General features: G+C 45.0%; 1 protein-coding gene across 1 annotated transcript in view; it reads right to left on the bottom strand.

The window, feature by feature from the left end:
• LOC144476193 (thrombospondin type-1 domain-containing protein 4) overlaps positions 1 to 17,818 on the bottom strand; it is a 60,031-nt gene that overhangs the window by 39,924 nt on the left and 2,289 nt on the right. The window contains exon 2 of the mRNA XM_078192856.1: positions 16,559 to 16,696. Within this exon, the coding sequence (XP_078048982.1) occupies positions 16,559 to 16,668 (110 nt within the window). The 5' untranslated portion in view covers positions 16,669 to 16,696. The remainder of the gene's footprint in view (positions 1 to 16,558; positions 16,697 to 17,818) is intronic.

Below are 17,818 nucleotides of genomic sequence, written 5' to 3'. Positions count from 1 at the left end.
TTCACGTATAATCAAGCAACAGCCACTGAAAAGTGAAAAAATGACCTGTCGTCGCAAAGCCAGCAGAACTGTCTGGATGAAATGTGGCTGAAATGAATCCACTGTATCGATAAGGGTAGCGGAACTGGAGCTGCCATAAATTTCCCGAGACACTCTTAATGTTGCCTCGCGTATAAAATCAATCTCGAATCGCAGCAATTCCACCTATGTGTATACCAAAACCAAAATATTCTCGGCTACGAGCTCGCGGTTTCGAGATCGCGCGAGGTGGTCGTCACGGGAGACGAACGACACTCGAAAGCAGAAGCGTTTTATCGGGACGGATACGGGTGAAAGTCGTCGTCTGAAAGACGAGAGAGAGAACGCGTCGCCTCTCCCGATCCATTCTAAAGCGTTCCAATTTCCGGATACAATGCGGATAGCGGCGAGCCGTGTATACAATGTAGCGGCGTCTCGCGTGCTCGTCAATGAAAGCGGTGAAAAGGTCTCGCGCGCGCGGACGATCTTGGCGTCGCGATCCGCGTTATCGCCGCGGCTCCTCGACAGGCGTCGCCGTCGTCGTCGCCGTCGTCGTCGCCGTCGTCGTCGCCGTCGCCGCGAGAATCCAAGACGTCATAGAGACTGAAGAGGCTGATAAAACCGGTGTAACCTATTTCTTCAGGGATTATCTTGCCGCGGCGCAGCCAGAGATACCGCACAATAGAGAACGTTGTTCTAGCCGACGACGCGAGGAAGTTTACCGAGTTAGACGAGATTTACACTGGTCGCGATCGCTGGGCCACCCTGGCACGGCTTATCGGCTGCCTCCATTCATTAATGAACGGTTTACAACCTATCCTCGCCCTGACGAAGCGAAAATCGACGAGCGCGCGATTCCTAAGCGTGGTACTCATTCACCGATTACTAGACCTACTCATTCTCGAATCGTTTTAGCTGATTAAACGTAATACATTGACATCTTTAAATTGCTTTAATCCTTGTATTAAACTGCGACTAGTCCCATTTAGTATAAATAAATAAAATTCGCAGTCTAGTGAATAACAAAAATTAAAATAAAGAGTAATCATTGTGACATGCTACCTGGAACGATTTATTTTAGTACGATCTATTGCAAGTTATTTTACTTGAAATAAATCTTGTAATATTTTAAAAATTCCCAACTTTCGTATGTTCAATTTTAACGAGTAAACGAGTTACCGAGTTTAAATAAAAAAAATTGCTGTCATATACGATAAACATAAAGTTAATTGTGCCTGGAAATAGACAAAAGGCGCAGTAACTGGCCACCCCGCATTGACTGGATCCACCACCCTAGGCACCGAATACATCCGAATACTCGAACAGCATTTCCTGAGCGGCAGGACATTGGTTGCGGCGGACGAGGTATTTCGGGAAGTTGAAAGCTTCCGGTAGCAGTTGAACGGAGCGCTATCAACGGGTCAAGAGCGTCGGTTTACCACTGGCAGACACGCGTTCACGCCCGATGCGGCGGGCCACCGAGCAGCAGGCGTTAACGGGTTTACTCGCGCGAGGAATCACTCCCGGGGCCGGGAAACCACTTCGTTTCACTTTCGTGCCTGGAACCCGGCTCGCGGAGGTCGCTCGTGCTCTCCCCGGGCCCCGGGATGAACGAGAACGGGTACCCGACGACAGCCGCTCCATCAAGCAAGAGCAAACGCGGTCGTCGATGGGAACGGCCGCGAGCCATTCCCCCCCCCCCCCCCCTTCCCTCCTTCGCCCGTTATTTATACGCGATTCGTGTTCCGATGCTGCCCTGCCGGGCTCCTTAATCACCCCCTCCCCCCCTTTAACCCGCCCCGCGATGCCGTCGAACCGGGGAATCGTAGAATCTATTTGTTCCCCGCCGAGTTTACGCCGAGATATGGATTCGTTTCAAATATGCAACAGGCGTTCGCTCTTGTCGCGATTAGATCTCCGCCGGCGAGTTAGTTAGGGTACGCGGACTGGCTTCCTGCTTGTCGGCACGGTTGAGATCGATAAGGGTGCGCCGGATCGAAAAATCGGCCGGATGTTCGCGCGCGAGTCCCGCGACTCCGCGAAAAGGACCAAAACGGAAAATCTGCTCGTTGATAGCTTACTCGTGAATGTTGAAAGTCTTGGTGTTCTTTTAGAAGGCATTAGCTATTCCATGGTCAGGGTTAACTATTCTATGGTGTTTCGGGTCTATGTTAGGCTCGGATAATTATTTTTTGTCACCCTATTTGGAATCTTTGTTCACTTAATTCTATGAGTACTCTAAAATAGTGTTTCTCGTGAAATTAATTGCGTAAGGGTGAAATCGTATCTGCAAGAGGAATTTAAAAATTAAGTAAATAAATATAAATAAATATTGGTATAGTAATGCTTTACTTTGAGAGTTTCCGCAATTTATTACTTATTTATATGTTACTCTACGATATAATTAATCTTTCAATGCACCGTTTCCGTCTTCTACTTTATCCCTCTCAATCATATTAATAATTCAGCGGATACATTTTTACAGTCTCCGGTAATTCCGTGTTAATCACTACCGTTCATACAACAAGCTTATAAAAGCGGCGTTACAGAGCTCGTTTCCCAAGGATACGCGCGTATTTTTCTAGTCTGCTCTATAAGAGCCATTAATAGAAGTTCCTGGTATCACTCCGTAGGAGAGTTAAAGCAGGAACGTAGCGATTATGACGTCGAACTGTATCTAATACGCGAGTGTCTATTAGGAAACAGTGATCCGTAACGATGCGTCTCAAGGTGGGGCAATCTAACCGGTAGTCTGGTGTCATCGGAACGCCGGGGCAGCCGATCGTGGCGATGCGGTTGCCGGATCGTAGGAGAGGTTCCCCGGGTCCTGTGGGTGGCGAGCCCTCGAACTTATCTCTCCTAATTTATCCAAAACGTTTCTCTTGCGGGGGCTGGTTGACGAGGGTACCGGCGAGGCAGGCATTTCCGTCAGCAATTTACCGGGGATCGGTCTCAGAAGCGGGAAGACTGCCAGGACGGCTCTGGCGGTAGAAGAGAGAGCAGAGGAGGCATCGATGAAACAGGAGACGCGAGCTAAGCGGAGGCGGACGGGTCCTCGCGGACTGACGTTGATTCGCATCGAGTCCCGCTGCGGGGACCTTGACAGTTTCGAGACGCGGTGACAGCCACGGACGCCTGGCACCGCAACCCCGGCGACGATGCGTATTCTATCAACGTCCGTGGAGCGCGATAACCTCGGCAACTGCATGCTGAATGAGCCGTAGACGTTGGATCGTCGCATCGTCTTGGCCGTCTCGGTCTCCTCGTCGGGCCCCGGTCGCGGGGACCGGCCCGCTCGGACGACGGGTCGTCCTCCCTTTTCTGCGACAATGGCCTTTATGCAAGCGGGACCCAAGCGGCACGAAACCAGAAAGGAAGAGGACGGGCTGATCCACGTCGGCAACGGACAAAGCCTGTCCTCGCCATATAGGAACCGAGCGGACGGCCAAGATTTAAATTGATTCCGAGATAAGTGCGTGGAATTAAAGATGCATTCGGACGATCATCCGCGCGCGCAAACCACCCCGCGCCGATCCTTCAGTATTCCGCTCTTTTCCACCCGATCCACGGATAGCCGGCTGGCTTATGGCAATTGGACCGACTTGTCGCTTTCGGCCATCGAATTTCCGGACCTCGGCCAGGGGTCGCTGACTTTGTCGACGCTCGATTATCGCGAGAACGATCGCTTTTTGCGCTTGTGCTAGAATTAAGTGACTGGAACGTAGGAGGGAATAAATTGTACGATTGTGGTACTCTTGGCTTATTAGAACTGTCAAATGAAGAATACGTGTTCACGAAAACTCTGCTTCTTTTAAGGCAATTTTTATTTTACTTAATTATTCGCAGGTAACAAATGACATCGTGAAAAGGGGGGTGAAGGAGTAGTGGAAGCCATTACCTTCAATTACTAGAAACAATAGAAGTAAATTTGGATTTTTTAATAATTGTTTTCGTAATTTTTATTTAAAAATTGTTGAAAGTATAAAAACTCTTTTCTAAGAAATGAATCAATCTTTTTACTCGAAATATATATCATAATAAAAATGGCGAGAAGTCTAACTAAATTAAATCGTGTGATCTTTGTACAGCAACACGCGTCGCGTTGTTTTTGAAAACAGAAAGACCGACTAAATAAGTTCCAAGTCGCGAAACAAAAACTAGTATTTAATGAATGAACGGCAACTCGCAATCACGAGATTACAGCCTCCAGTTTTCAAGGTTTGTTTTCTTTCTGTACGGTGATCAAGGCCCGGTAGCGTGTAGGTCCGACGAGTTCGAGATTGGTAGCCGGTGTTCCCGCGCAGTGTCTTAGGTCCCCGGCAATTTGAATTTTGCCGCGGGACAACAACCTGTTCGAGAGCACGCGCAGCACCGGCCGCAGCAAAACGACCGGATACCACCCTTTTACGAGCCGTGTCGGCCGAGCCGCGAAACGTTGCCGGCGATGACAGTGCCGTCATTATTGTTATCGCTTCCGGGAGCAGAGTGTAAATTTCTGGCACGGTCACACGTGTCTCGCAACGGTTGTCCCGATCCACCAGTTGTACTACTCCGCGTACATACATCGTTTTAGGGGCAGGCCTCGATGACACATTGATGCGCTTCCAACATCGCTTTTTCTCCAGATACCGTGGACTCCGTTACAAAGCGGGCTCTTATCGGCAAAGAAAGTTACAATTAGTGCAGACCCTCAATTAGCCCGGCCCCGTCGAGGCTCGAACGGACCACCACCGCTAGATAGCGACCGTTCCTAATAGGTTCAGATAACGACATGGAAATTGACTTACGGAAACTCGATAACTAATTCGTACGGGGCATCGGTCCGATAATTAATCTCTGGTCTGCAGCGCCTTGCCGAAGGAGACCGATATACATTTACCTTTTATTCATTCGGATCTTCACCGCGTCAATTCTGTAGGAAAAATCGACCCGACAGAAAACGAGTATTTATTGCGCTGCTGTATTTGTTGGGAAAAGCGTAGGCGACCTTTTATCACTGAATTCTTTGCTCCTACTTGTCCCTTTGAGTTATCGCTTTTTACTTTTCCTTTCACTTTTACGTTTTATTTCTTTTCTCACTTTCTTTGAAGAATTCGCTTCGTTATTGAAATTGAAATCAAAGAGATGAAAACATGAAATGACATAAAGAGTACCTATTGACTTATTCACAAAATTTTCTTATTATATCTAATCAATGCGAACGAAATCGTTATCTTTACTTATGACAACGAATCTATCGGCGAAGATAGAAGCAATTGGTCCCACGGGAAATCGCAGATATATTTACGCGTTGAACGCGCGCCGTCAGAATCCGTTTAGACGAATCAGTCGCAGAACAAAGTGGTCTTTAAAAAGAATGTAGCAGGGCAGCGGAGGTTGCGAACCAATGTTCCAACTGGGAAGACAGACGTACGACACGACGAAGAGCAGCGAGGTCAACTTTAGTAACCCTGCCCATATCTTCGCCTCTCGCTCTGTCCCCGAGTACAGTTAATCGTCGTCCGATGACGTGGTGCGATCGATCATGCGGCCAGTCGATCCGTTTCCGTTCGAAATTCGTGGCGACACGCGTGGCTGACCGGCGCGACGCGACTTTCGAAAGCTCGTTACCTCTGTAACGAAAGCGAGCTTACACCGGGCCGTGCACGCCGAAACCAATGGCGCTTATCGCATTAATTAACGCCGGCGTTGGACACGCCGCGCTTGGCCCGACGATTCTTGCTGCCGGGGATAATCGAGCTGCGAAATGTACGGGAAAAATGGTACGGGTGCACGGTATAGGGGACTATAGGGGAATTTCGGACGAAATTGATACTTCCGATATAGGACCGACATACTCTTTTGAACGCTGAGAACTTCGATAAATTAATGAAGTTTATATTTTGGTAAATTTCAAATCTAAATTTCTTAGCACTTTTGTGTTGCGATTGGTTAACACATAATTATTGAGTATCTTCTGTCTGAACAATATCAGTTGATATTTATTATTCCGATAGACACGAGCAAATAAAATTGATCTTAAAATAAAGTTTAATGTATAGTATAATAATTCAAAATTACCAAAAGTGATGAGTATTTAATATACAAATTATTTACTCGTCTTAAGATGGTACTGAATCCAGCATACAAATAACAGATTGGAGTAACAAATATTCTGCCAATATTTCTTTATTTCAGTTGAACTTCAAGTTGAAGTTCTGACAACAAATCCGTATGCTCTTCAAAAGCAGTGAGCGTTTTTAAAACCTACATTCTGATATCTTGCGGTGCAGCATATTTTCGATCCCGCACCTCGTGTTTTCGGCTTTTGTCCTACGGATCGAGCACCGTGGGGCGCCGAGGTATCTCGATCGATACGAAAGAGAGCAACGGAAGAATATCTCTCCGGGCGATTCGGGAGCGATGAAACGCACCTTTCAGAGGCCGGGGCGATCGTTTAATTACGGATCAGCTGTTTCGGTCCGAGCGTGACGGCGTTCTCGCGCGCGAGTCCGTGCATGCGTACCGATCGATTCGTTTCGAGAATGTATCGAAAGACCTCTCTCCCCCCTTTCTGTTTCTCTCTCTCTCTCTTTCTTTCTCTTTCTCTCTTTCTCTCGGAGATCCCATCGCGGAAACCGAAGATAGAATTGCCGTGAACGCCAGCAATAAAACGCGGTCCACTCACGTACAACGAATACTATTCATAAGTCGAGGCGATGCGAGAGAGTCGTGTCGAGGTCCGAGGCTCTCGGTGGCCGCACAACGTCCGCTCGGAGGGACGCTGGGCCCCCACGGCCACCTCGTAATTCCCGTTCCGAAGACTTTTCTTTTTCACGGAGGCTCACAATTAGGGCCATTATGCGCGCACATGTTCCCCGTGTTTCCGCCGATTCGCGAGCGTCACGCGAACGTCGTCGCCGCCGAGAGACGCCGCGCAGAACGAGATCCCATCGCCACCTTTTTCGCCTCTGTCTCGCAGGAAATACTCCGTACGATGCAACACAACGATCTCCCATCGTGCTCCGTACAAATTTGTTCCGCAAATTGGGGCAATATCGTCCCTTTCCTTTTCTCTCCTTTTTCTCGTAATAGTACCTATTATGAAACACCGATTAATTGCGGCGCTTATTTAAAATAGTTAGCTCTTATTTAAAATAGTAGCATAAACAATACTAGATAGAACATCAGATAGTTATAAAATAGATAGAGCATCGGAAAGTGGTTGTAAAAATTCGATTTATATCTTCGAACACTGTTCTTTGAAAATTCATTCACGCATGGTAACTTAATATCGTTATGTAACAATCAGCTGTAAAAAACTGATCATCCGAATACACGTGTTCCTAAGCAGGAACGTACTGTTCATATCGTGTACTTCAATTTTATCACTGTTCTGATTTATGGAACAGATGGCATCCGTTGTCCATATTGAGTATTCCTATTATGGAACACGAAGACGTGATACGAATTAGTAAGGTGTTCCATAATGAGTACACGATAGTACTTTTCTAGTTTGCTTGTATTATATTTTATTATACATATAGAATTAATTATAGCATCTAGCAATATCAATCTGTCGAACAGTGGTATGAATATTCAACAACAACGCTTCCAAATTTGAATAAATAAAATAATAATAAATAAAATCGATGACAACCTTATAGTCTTTGAAAAGCGTGTCATAATAGGTACTTTTATTTTTTAACTCGCTTCTGAATCGTCGAATATATCATGTTTTCGTATATTTTTGAAGTACTGTCTATTAATTTCAATAATCGTGGAAGATGATAGGCGAAGACAACTCGGATCAGTCGTTATCCATTTGAAGGAATAAGATTCAATCTCGTCAACTATAGTCCGCGCAACGAGACAAGTATAAACTAATGCACGGTGATTCACGATGCGCACATTTGGGAAACATTTATCGCTTTTGAACAGCCAATAGCTGCAGCTGTGACACCAATTACACGCAGCTGTTTTAGATTCGGTGACTCGTCGTTGGACAAACTGTAGCAAGGAAAAATCATCGCTTTACACGTTCAGTATGGCATTTTGCAAACCAACCCATGCCGATCGATCTGGCCAATCTCATACTCTTTTATCTTCAAATTGCTGAATTTGTTCGAATCTACATTGTAATAAAAATTAGTCAATATGCGTTGGTCACTCCTGGTTGATTTGATTAATTAAACTGAGACTGGATTATTAAAATTTATTATAGCGTATCGTGTTTTTATTTTTGTTAATTCTAGATATTACAGCAGAATTTTGTTTATTTAGATATATTACATAAAAAATATGAAATTTGAAAATTAGTAAAAAATTAGTGCCACCTATATGAGTTACTTTGAATTATATTGACGTGAATCACAATTTCGAAAATTTCCCCTTACGTCTTAAAATGTGATCTATACATACTAAATCATTAAAAAGACACGAAACATGTGACAACAAATCAAATCAATCATAAAGTCCCACGTATTAACATGACTCTAAGTTACCTTAGCAACAACTTTGCTGAATAAACAATACTGAGTAAAGAATATTTCCCACCGAGCAATAACCCTCCTTGTTTCTCACGCCGAAGAGAATATGACTTGCGCCACTATGATCCTAAATCGTTCATACATGGACCGACTTGTCACATAACGTGTTAAACGTTGTGTATACATATCCACGTAACTTCGCGATGAAAATTGAAGACAGACGTCGAGAGTAGCAAGTTCCTCGCGTAAAGTCGCACAGAGACACTTTCGCATGGCAGAGTCTGCGGACCCTAAAATCGAGGAAGATGAAGGAAGACAGTCGGAGAGGAGAGGAGAGGATGGGATGGGACGGGACGGTCGGTCTTGGGAAGAGGGACGAATGGGACAGCGGGAGACGAAGGGCGGAGGCAAGGGTCCGAAGGAAGGAAGAGGGCGAGGTTGGCAAACGCGTAGAAATGCATTTTTTTGCTGCTGGGAGGCCTACGTAAGCGTTTCGCGTTAGGCCGGTGAAGATCAAAGTGGGAGGTATACATCGAGCCGCACGCCAACTGCTCTCTCATATTTCCGACACGTTCGCTTCGAGCCGAGCAGGCTAATGCATCTTTATTTGTTTGCCCTTCGTCACCCCCGCTCTCTCACTCTCTTCCCCTCTCTCCTTCTCTCTCTCTCTCTCTCTCTCTCTCTCTCCCTCCCTCTTTCTCTTTCTTTATCTCTCGTTCTCTATTTCACTCTCTTCCTCTCCGGTTCGTCCTCTTTTTCTCCGTTTTCCTTTCCGCGCTTTTCCGAGCCGCGGTTGCACCCCGCGAGACCAAATGATCGATATTCAAGGCGGCCTCGCGGTTCGCACCTCGGAGATCCGAGACTCGTCGATAGTCTTTCCGGCTCGTTTCAGGTTATCGCTCCCCCTGGCTCGCTTTTCTACCTTCTCCACTCCCGTCCTGCACTTGATACACAAACATCGACCACCGATACACCAGCACACAAAGCCGCGCGGAGTGCGAGGAACGCGCGCGAGACCGCTCGCGAGTGTTACGCGACGCTAAGGATATAGAGGGTGCTCCCAAAGTTCGTCAACTGCGAGAAACCCGTCAATATTTCCCGAGCAAGTCCGGGGGAGTTGTCACGGAATTACGGGGACGATTTCTGTTGAGGGCTGAACAACTTGTCCGCAATTGCGTGTGATACGAAAATGAACTTTTCTAAGACTTTATAGATTTATATTGTAAGGCTTTATTATAAGTAAGGCTTTATATTGTGGATGTATACTAGCGAGAATTGTCTAAGAATGCGCGATTTTTGTACGATGTTATAGTCATTTTCAGAAACAACGCTTAAGTAAAATTGATTTTAATTACTAATCAAATCGTTTGAGCAATCACAGACGTTTTTGAGCAGAGTTATTTTCTCGTGTAATCAGAATTCTTAATACTTTATCCACCGAGAGCTAGTTAATATGATTATTAATTATTGTGTCACGCTATCAAGAATTTTAAAATTATTTCTTTATATAATATTTCTAAAATAAATTGCTAGTTTACTGGCTATAAGTAATATAACTAAATAACTAGTATAATCATAAGCAAGTGGCTGGTGCACGACTGATATTGCTATTCCCCACCAAGAATTCATTAAAAAGTTTCTAGCAGTAAGTTAAGAATTATAAAATCATTTTGCAAGTTTCTACAGTCACTTCTAGTCAAAGTTATTATCTAAATTGATTTTAATAACGCTGCGAACTGATTCAACAAACATAGAGCAATCTATAGTCTTAACAAGTTTTCACCAGTATAATTAAGAAATGCAGAACTTGGGCAAGCTGCTATAGTTGTCCTTTGCGAGAAAAATTAGCGAAATCAATTTTAGGATTCAATAATTAAAAAACTATCAACAGTTCTCATACGTTTCTCTCAAAATTTTCAAGAAATGCGCAAACTTTGCTATACTACTACAATCATCTACAGCATAAAAGATCAAGAAAATAGTATTTGAAGGTTTGCATTCTGTGCAAATATTTTTCGTCCTTTTTTTCCCAGCAAAAGTCAAGACCATCGAAGGTTCGCAACCCCGTCGTCCGCCATAAATTGCAGAGCTCGAAGTGCTCTCGTCGAAAGGGGGCGAGTTTCGTTCAATTATTATCAGACGTCGGGAACGAGCGTCTGTCGCGAAAGTTCGGTGTTTCCGCGCCACCCCGTATTATCTCGTACACGGTCGAACGTGTACACACGCGAGCCTCGGCAAACTCGACCACATACCGTACGTAATGTATACCGCATGCGATCCGCGAAAGGGATGTACATATAATCGTACGCGCGCGCGTCTAGACTCAACATAATTACTCTACATGTCTGCTACAGATTGCTTATTGTTGTGCGTGGCTACCTTGTCTTCCACCACCACCACCACCACCTCCGGCTCCTCTTTTTTTTTCTCCGATCTCTCCGACCCGCCCGTTGCTTTCTTTCTTCGCCGTTCCCGAACACCCCCACCGCGGGGGATTAATGTCGCGCGGGCCGTGACGCACGGGTTACTTTCACGGTTATCACCGGCGGGCCGCGGCGTCGGTGCTTTGAACAACCGCGGATAACACCGATCATTCTCAATCTTATTCACCGGCTGCCGGGAATCGCGTTATTTAATGCGCCGCGATTACAGGCTGGAACGGCGTCAACGGGTTAAGCGTCGAATATCGACCGCGAAAGATTCTGGCGCGCGGGTACGCGAGTGTCGTTTAATTAATTTTTCGTCTTTTTCTGTTTGTTCGATAGACCGGAATATGTACTGCTCTTTGGGGGGGCGGTCTGTAGGGATTCGTTCGCGGGCGGATAAAGCACAAAGAAATTGCTGTTCGAAACGATTAAACGGGGAGAAAATATCAAACGCTTCGCAATAGGTATCCGCGCGTCGATGAGGCCGCTCATTTATACGATTCCGTTCGCCGTGAAACGCGCGCCGGTGTTATCTTGTCGAAAAAGTGTTTACGATCTAGCAGACGCCGGCGAGCAAGTTGAACAAGGTGTAGTCAGTGAATCCGTTAAGTTGAGCTCGGTTCGAAGCGGCATTCGATGACACGGTTGATTCTGGGGAAATTAATCAACGAATACGGAGATGTAGCAACCGCGGTGTAGTAACCGTATTGGTTTAACTCTTCCGCAGTCTGGTAGTCCTGGTAACATCCAGTTTGCTCGAGCATGTCGCAGTAAAAATGAGCTCGCGGACTCGGTTAAAAATTAATGTCGCTCGTGCGCGACCGGCGCGTGGCCGCGAGGCGAACGGAATTTTCGCGAGCACGAAAGCTGCGCGAAATTCTAGGCAAGTTTGCCGAGACACTCTTGGGGACGCGGCTTCGGGCCGCTCGAGGGAGGGACGGGGAGCGGTTTTGCGTTCGGTTATTGTTCCGACAAATTGGTAGCCCGGAGCAGTACGCGTCCGCCCAATTTGTACCGCACAACGATACAATTAGTTCCTTCGATTTAAATAAATGCGTGCCGGTGTAAAACGGGACGAAGGCCGCGCGCGCGCAAGAATTAAGGAAGACTTTGCTCGTTCGAAAGGCGCGTTTAAAATAAGAAGGAAAATGCTAATGCCCGATGAATACCGCGGACATTATCCAATTTCCGAGAGACTTCCACAAAAAACAAGAATTTCCTGTTCATTATGAATGCACATTTATTAGTACGAAGGCTGACTATCATAAACCGTGAAACAATATTTTGTCTCGACATGGAAAAATCGTGTCGAACACGGCGTTTTAAGTGGACGACGGATTTTATGCGCTCGCCGCAAAAATTAGACGGCAGAAACACAAGGAGCGTGTGTTACTTTTTCTTTTTTTTTTTTTTTTTACTCAATTACCTTTTCCGAACGATCACTTGTAAACGTTTTCTCCGGTATAAATGTCCGTCTGTTGCTGCGACGCGTGACTAATTACTAATAGATGTAACGAGCACTAAAACCGACTAGTTAGCCTCTCTTTTAACCGAACGAGTGCACGTATGCGGTGATTGTCCGGGAAGGCATCTTTACGATCTCGATAAACGTGAACTGAGGTATCTGAAATCCGTTCGTTCGATTATAAACGTTTTTAACTATGTTATATTCAGAGGAACAATTTTCCATGATTTTATATTTAGATATAAATATGTTCGACGAAGTATGAGACTGACTAACTTGAGTCCACGATTATAGCAGAATTATGTTAATACGTTCGCGACTGACGCCACTACAGTATATAGTTATATTAAATTCATTTGTTAACAATTTTCTATATATCATACCATGTGTTACAATCTTAAATAGCGACATTCGTATCACGAATATGACGTTCTTTATTGACGATATTGAAGGTCGAACCTGTTAAATTGAAATACTTTAAATGAACATGAATTTACAAAGATTTATAATTTTATTTGTGAATTTTTATACGGCGAATTTATTTCTGAACGCTTATCCTTGTAAATTTATTTGTAAATCGTTACCCTCTGAATTTATTTTTGAATCGTTATCCTATGTATTTATTTCTGTAGTCGTTGTCCCATGAATGCATTTGTGAATTTTTATTCTGTGAATTAATTTCAGAATTTTTATTCTCTATATTAATCTGAGAAATTTTATTCTGTAAATTCATTTACGAACTTTTATTCCATGAATTTATTTCTGAAATTGTTATCCCATGAATTTATTTGTGAATATTACTCTCTAAATTCATTTATGAATTTTTATTCTGTGAATTTATTTACGGATCTTTATTTAATGAATTTATTTACAGATCTTTATTTCATGAATTTATTTTTGAAATCGTTCCGGACCAATGTCATCACATCATTCCAAAGCATTTTCGTTCCCACAGACAGTAGAAAATGACTTCGACTAGCTCATGAAGACAAACCCATCGCCGCGGTCGAATGCCGATCAAAACAGCGACCGTGAGTCGCGCGGCGAGTTTCCTCGAGTCCTACCGTGTGTTTCCAGAACTCGTTCCGCAGTGTCCGGATCCGCTAACAACCGCGGCGGAATTTACTTTCCACGGTCGGTGTATCGCCGATTTTTCAGTAGGACTCTGCGGCGGATCTACCGCAACGGATTCGAGCGTATTCGAGCGGACGAGGGCCGTGAGATCCGCGATAAAACGAAGAAAGGAAAGGGACGTGCCGGCGCCCGGGCGTGTGTATACATATAAACGTTTCCCGGTACCTGACGGAAAATCCGGCGCACTTGTCGGCCGATCCGGTAATCGAAACCGGTAATTATGCGCGGGGCCATTGGCATGCACGCCCGTGGAAAGAGGAACGCGAGCGAGTACCGAGCGGATAACAAGGGACCCTCTGCCCGGAGCATCGAAAGTAACGAGGGCAAGGATTGATGTCCGTTCATTCGGTACGATGTACATCGAGAATTATTACGAGGTGTCCGTATTAAAATAAACTGCCCGGGCGTGTACTTCGCGGGTACGGCACGGGAGAAAGAGAGATATCCTCGTTAAAATGACGAGTTATCGAGTGGGATCGTGTTTCGGCCGTTCGCGTCTCGATTTTTCTTCTATCCCTTCTCTCTCTCTCTCTCTCTCTCTCTCTCTCTCTCTCTCTCTCTCTCTCTCCCTCTCGTTTCGCCTCTGTTTTTCTCTTTCGGCCTTTCGATCTTTTTTACTCGATTTTCGAGCCGCAGACTCGCGGTTACCGATATACAAATCGCGTACAAATTTCCGTTCGCTCTTTCGGGGTATCGCGTTCCCGGGCTAAACGCTCCGACCGAGCCGCGTTTTATTCGGCCGTTCGTTTGCGCGACCGCCGTTGCAAGACACAGAATTATCGTTTTAACGGGGGGGGGGAACACGGAGTCCAGCGGCGAGTCTATTTTGCGCGCGGAAACTATTTGCCCGGGCACAAAGGCGACGGATTCGAATGTTTCCTCAATATTTTTCCGGGGCACAGAGAATATCGAACGCCGTCCGGGGGGCATATTTCCGCGAGAGAATCGGATCAGCGGCCCGAGACGCCCGGCGTATTCTCTTCCTTTGACATCCACGCAGTCTGTTTTATGTTAAAGAGAGTACATAAAGCTGCTATAGTGCAGTTTAAGTCTGGTAAATGTGCAGTAAAATATCTAAAACCGTCTTAAAGCTACGGCTCTTTCGAGAGGTTCGTAAAATGCTGCTTAAATCATGAATGCTATTAGGAGGAGACGAGAATATGGTACGCGGAGTGTAGTTAAGTGCAAATTTATTTTTCATTTCGCTAATAAGAGTAGCGACGCGCCGCGGATCGCGCGAGAAGAAAGATTATTGAATATCCCCCTCAGCGTTTCCCATCCTCGCCAGCATATCTACCGTAGTCGGGCAAAATTAATTAATAAGGGATGAAAACTCAGGAATTAAATTTTATTCGATCCTTACGATTGGATGTATCCAATCAAATAAAAATGTATATAATTTAGATTTAAGTCAGAAAGGATTTTATAATCCTGACTGTATTTCTATAATTAAATTCTTACGAAATTACATGCAACATTTGCAACAGTTGACAATTATTAGTATTTAAAAAATTTCGCGATCTCTGTTCGAATCAAATACTACGCGTATAATATAATCGAATAAATAGATCGGATAATTTATGACGAATTTATGACGAATAATCGTTGTTCGAATAAATTATTCCACCAAAAAGCAATTCATTCGGATAATGATCTCGGATAAATATCTCTTCGAAGTCGAACGTCGTGATCCAACTTCCGTGGATCTAATCGATCCACGACAAGCTTCACGTACCAAATTCGGTCGCTTACAGCAACAACAATGGCGACAGAGTCGAAGCGACAGCGTTTTCTCTCCCTTCCTCTCCGGCCGTTTTCATTTTATTATCGTCCGAGGCCGGTTACTATCGTTCGACTTCATCGTCCGTAACCGTCCCACGAGCATATTTACGATCGGTCCGATGAGAAAAAAATTGTAATTATTCAAGGCCAGTACTCGGCCGGGGCAGGCGAAATCGGCAGCAGGAAGAACGCGATCCCGATCCGGAGTGCCGGCCGGGGAGTCGTTAGCCGCCGTTAAGAACTTCTAATCATCGGGATCGTGCGCCTTAACGATTACGCGTTTCATCGCCTTATACGCCGCACAATGGCGTTACGCGCGCGTTTCGTTTTCGATAAGCGTTAGAGTTCGGTCGTTTCACCGCGCGGCGAACGATCGCACGTCCTTCTCACGTTTCCGACGCGATAGCGGACCGTGAAATTTTTAAACAAAGCAACGCGCCGCGATGGCGATCTACGATTGCCGCGGCACCGATCCTCGCCTGATCGCCGATCCTCGAAAATATTCTGCCGCGGCATTATGCATAGGTAGAGTAGAAGCTTCGAGAAACGAGCGCAGATTGTTGTTTTCGCGAAATTGTTGTAACTCGAAAATAGTTCATTTGTTGCGGGTCGAAAATTTCGTTCGCGGAGATTATATCGAGTCACCGTGCATTCACGGTTAATAGATTATTATTATTATTATTAATCAGTTACCTGTTTTTTAGTACTTCGCTTAAATACATCACTTTTGTAAAATATATAATTTAGGAAAGATCGTCAGAGTATATATTCTTTTTAGAACCACCTAATCGCGAGTAATATGCATTGCATCGTACCAAAATTGCATTTATTCAAACTTCGTGTGATATCTATTATAAGATATATTTAAATAAAGTGATTTAACGAGAATTGTTTCCTAGAAATATTTTAATAATTTTAGTAACAGGAAAAAACGTTCAACAGTCAGCTGTTTTTGCTCAAGAAGAAATAACGCGATCTTTTGTTGCGACGAATATACTCGTGAGAAACCGGTCGATTATTATAGAAGCATGGATCACTCGTATGTGGCACGCGTGCAAGTAGCGAGGTCGCGAGAATGTCCAAAGGAAAGAAATTTATCGGATTTCGTAGCTGGATCGGTCACGCCGAGGAAAGGTTTTTCTGAAAGGGGCGCCTATGTTTCGGGACTATGTTTTAATAGCGCTCCCCGGAGACGGGAGCTGTCGCCGGTCCGAGGTCGCCGGAAGTACCACATAAATTTCCAATATCAACAACAGCACACTCACCCGAGGTTCTTCAGGGCGATGCCGAGGCGTCGCGGCGCGTTGTCCCGGCGCCGCACATAGTCGCCGGTCCGCGACCGCCGGCCGTTGCACGATTTTCGTGAACGATCCATGAAGAGTTGCTCCGAGGCTCAGGCCATCCTGCGCATGAGAAACACGTCGCGATGCGTTAGGGGGGCGAACCTCATTATCCTCGGCCGAATGATATAGAGCGTAAGAAAAGGACGCGGTTGCCCGCGCTGACCAAAGCGCAACAAATCACGGGGAAACTCCTGCTAGCGGGACGCCATTCGACCGGTTAACGTTGATCGCCTTAAGTCACCCAAGTTTTACCTTCTCCCGCGTTGCGAAATAACATAAACCCCGCGCCTTGTCCGCGGGACACGAGAGAAAGACAGAGAAGGTGTTCAATAATTCTGCTCCACGGTTTCTGCGGCGCGATTGCCTCTCGTTAAAACCAGTCCCGCGACAATGCCAATTCTCCGACGGGCATGCCGATGCACGGGGTTTAACCCTTTGAGGACGAGTGTCGACACTGCGAGACGACACCGGGACCACGGATATTTTATTATCAGGGTGTACCGTTCATTTCTGTAATTATCGAATGTTCTAATTGTTTCACGAGTTCGCTGTCAGCGCAGTTCTGTAGCTTCTCCTTTGACGATATTTTTATCACATTTTATGAGAGGATACGGTGCATTTAATATAATAAAAAAATAATTGAATCAAGATCGCTAGGGACCATCGGAAATGCTGAGAGCAATTCTTTTGAGTCCTAACAGGTTTGCAGCAGCTCTAGATTGTTTTGCGATTGAATTCTCAAGGAAAAAGAACGCGACGCTATGGAGAGATCAGGCTACTATGTTTCTGATTTGAACACTAAATTAACTCACGATTGTTGCTTTATAATAATGAAAAAAATTGTATCTATGTAGACCTTTTGACATTTTTATTTTAACTAGATTGAAGCAAGAATTTTCTATGGCATCTTCTATGGAAACATCTTTATAATTATAACAGTTTTAACAAATTCGTTGTGTAAAAATTCAATTTTGTTGTAATATATTAAAACAAATCGTAGTAAAATATTTGCAATTTCAAAGTGTTAAAACATCATTCGCTACAGTAAATTTTACCTGTCTAGCTTCAGCTTCAATAATTAAATTACCATGGGAATTTTCGGGGTTGATATTCGGCACTTGTCGGCTCGGTAGGTTCAGCGTCGACCCATAACTCTGACTGTTAAGGGGGAGCCGTCGAGAG

The sequence above is a fragment of the Augochlora pura genome, chromosome 10 (genome assembly GCF_028453695.1).
Source record: "Augochlora pura isolate Apur16 chromosome 10, APUR_v2.2.1, whole genome shotgun sequence".
NCBI classification, from domain to species: Eukaryota; Metazoa; Arthropoda; class Insecta; order Hymenoptera; family Halictidae; genus Augochlora; species Augochlora pura.
Note: the sequence above shows the minus strand (reverse complement) of the source record. Positions and strands in the feature narration are given on the sequence as shown.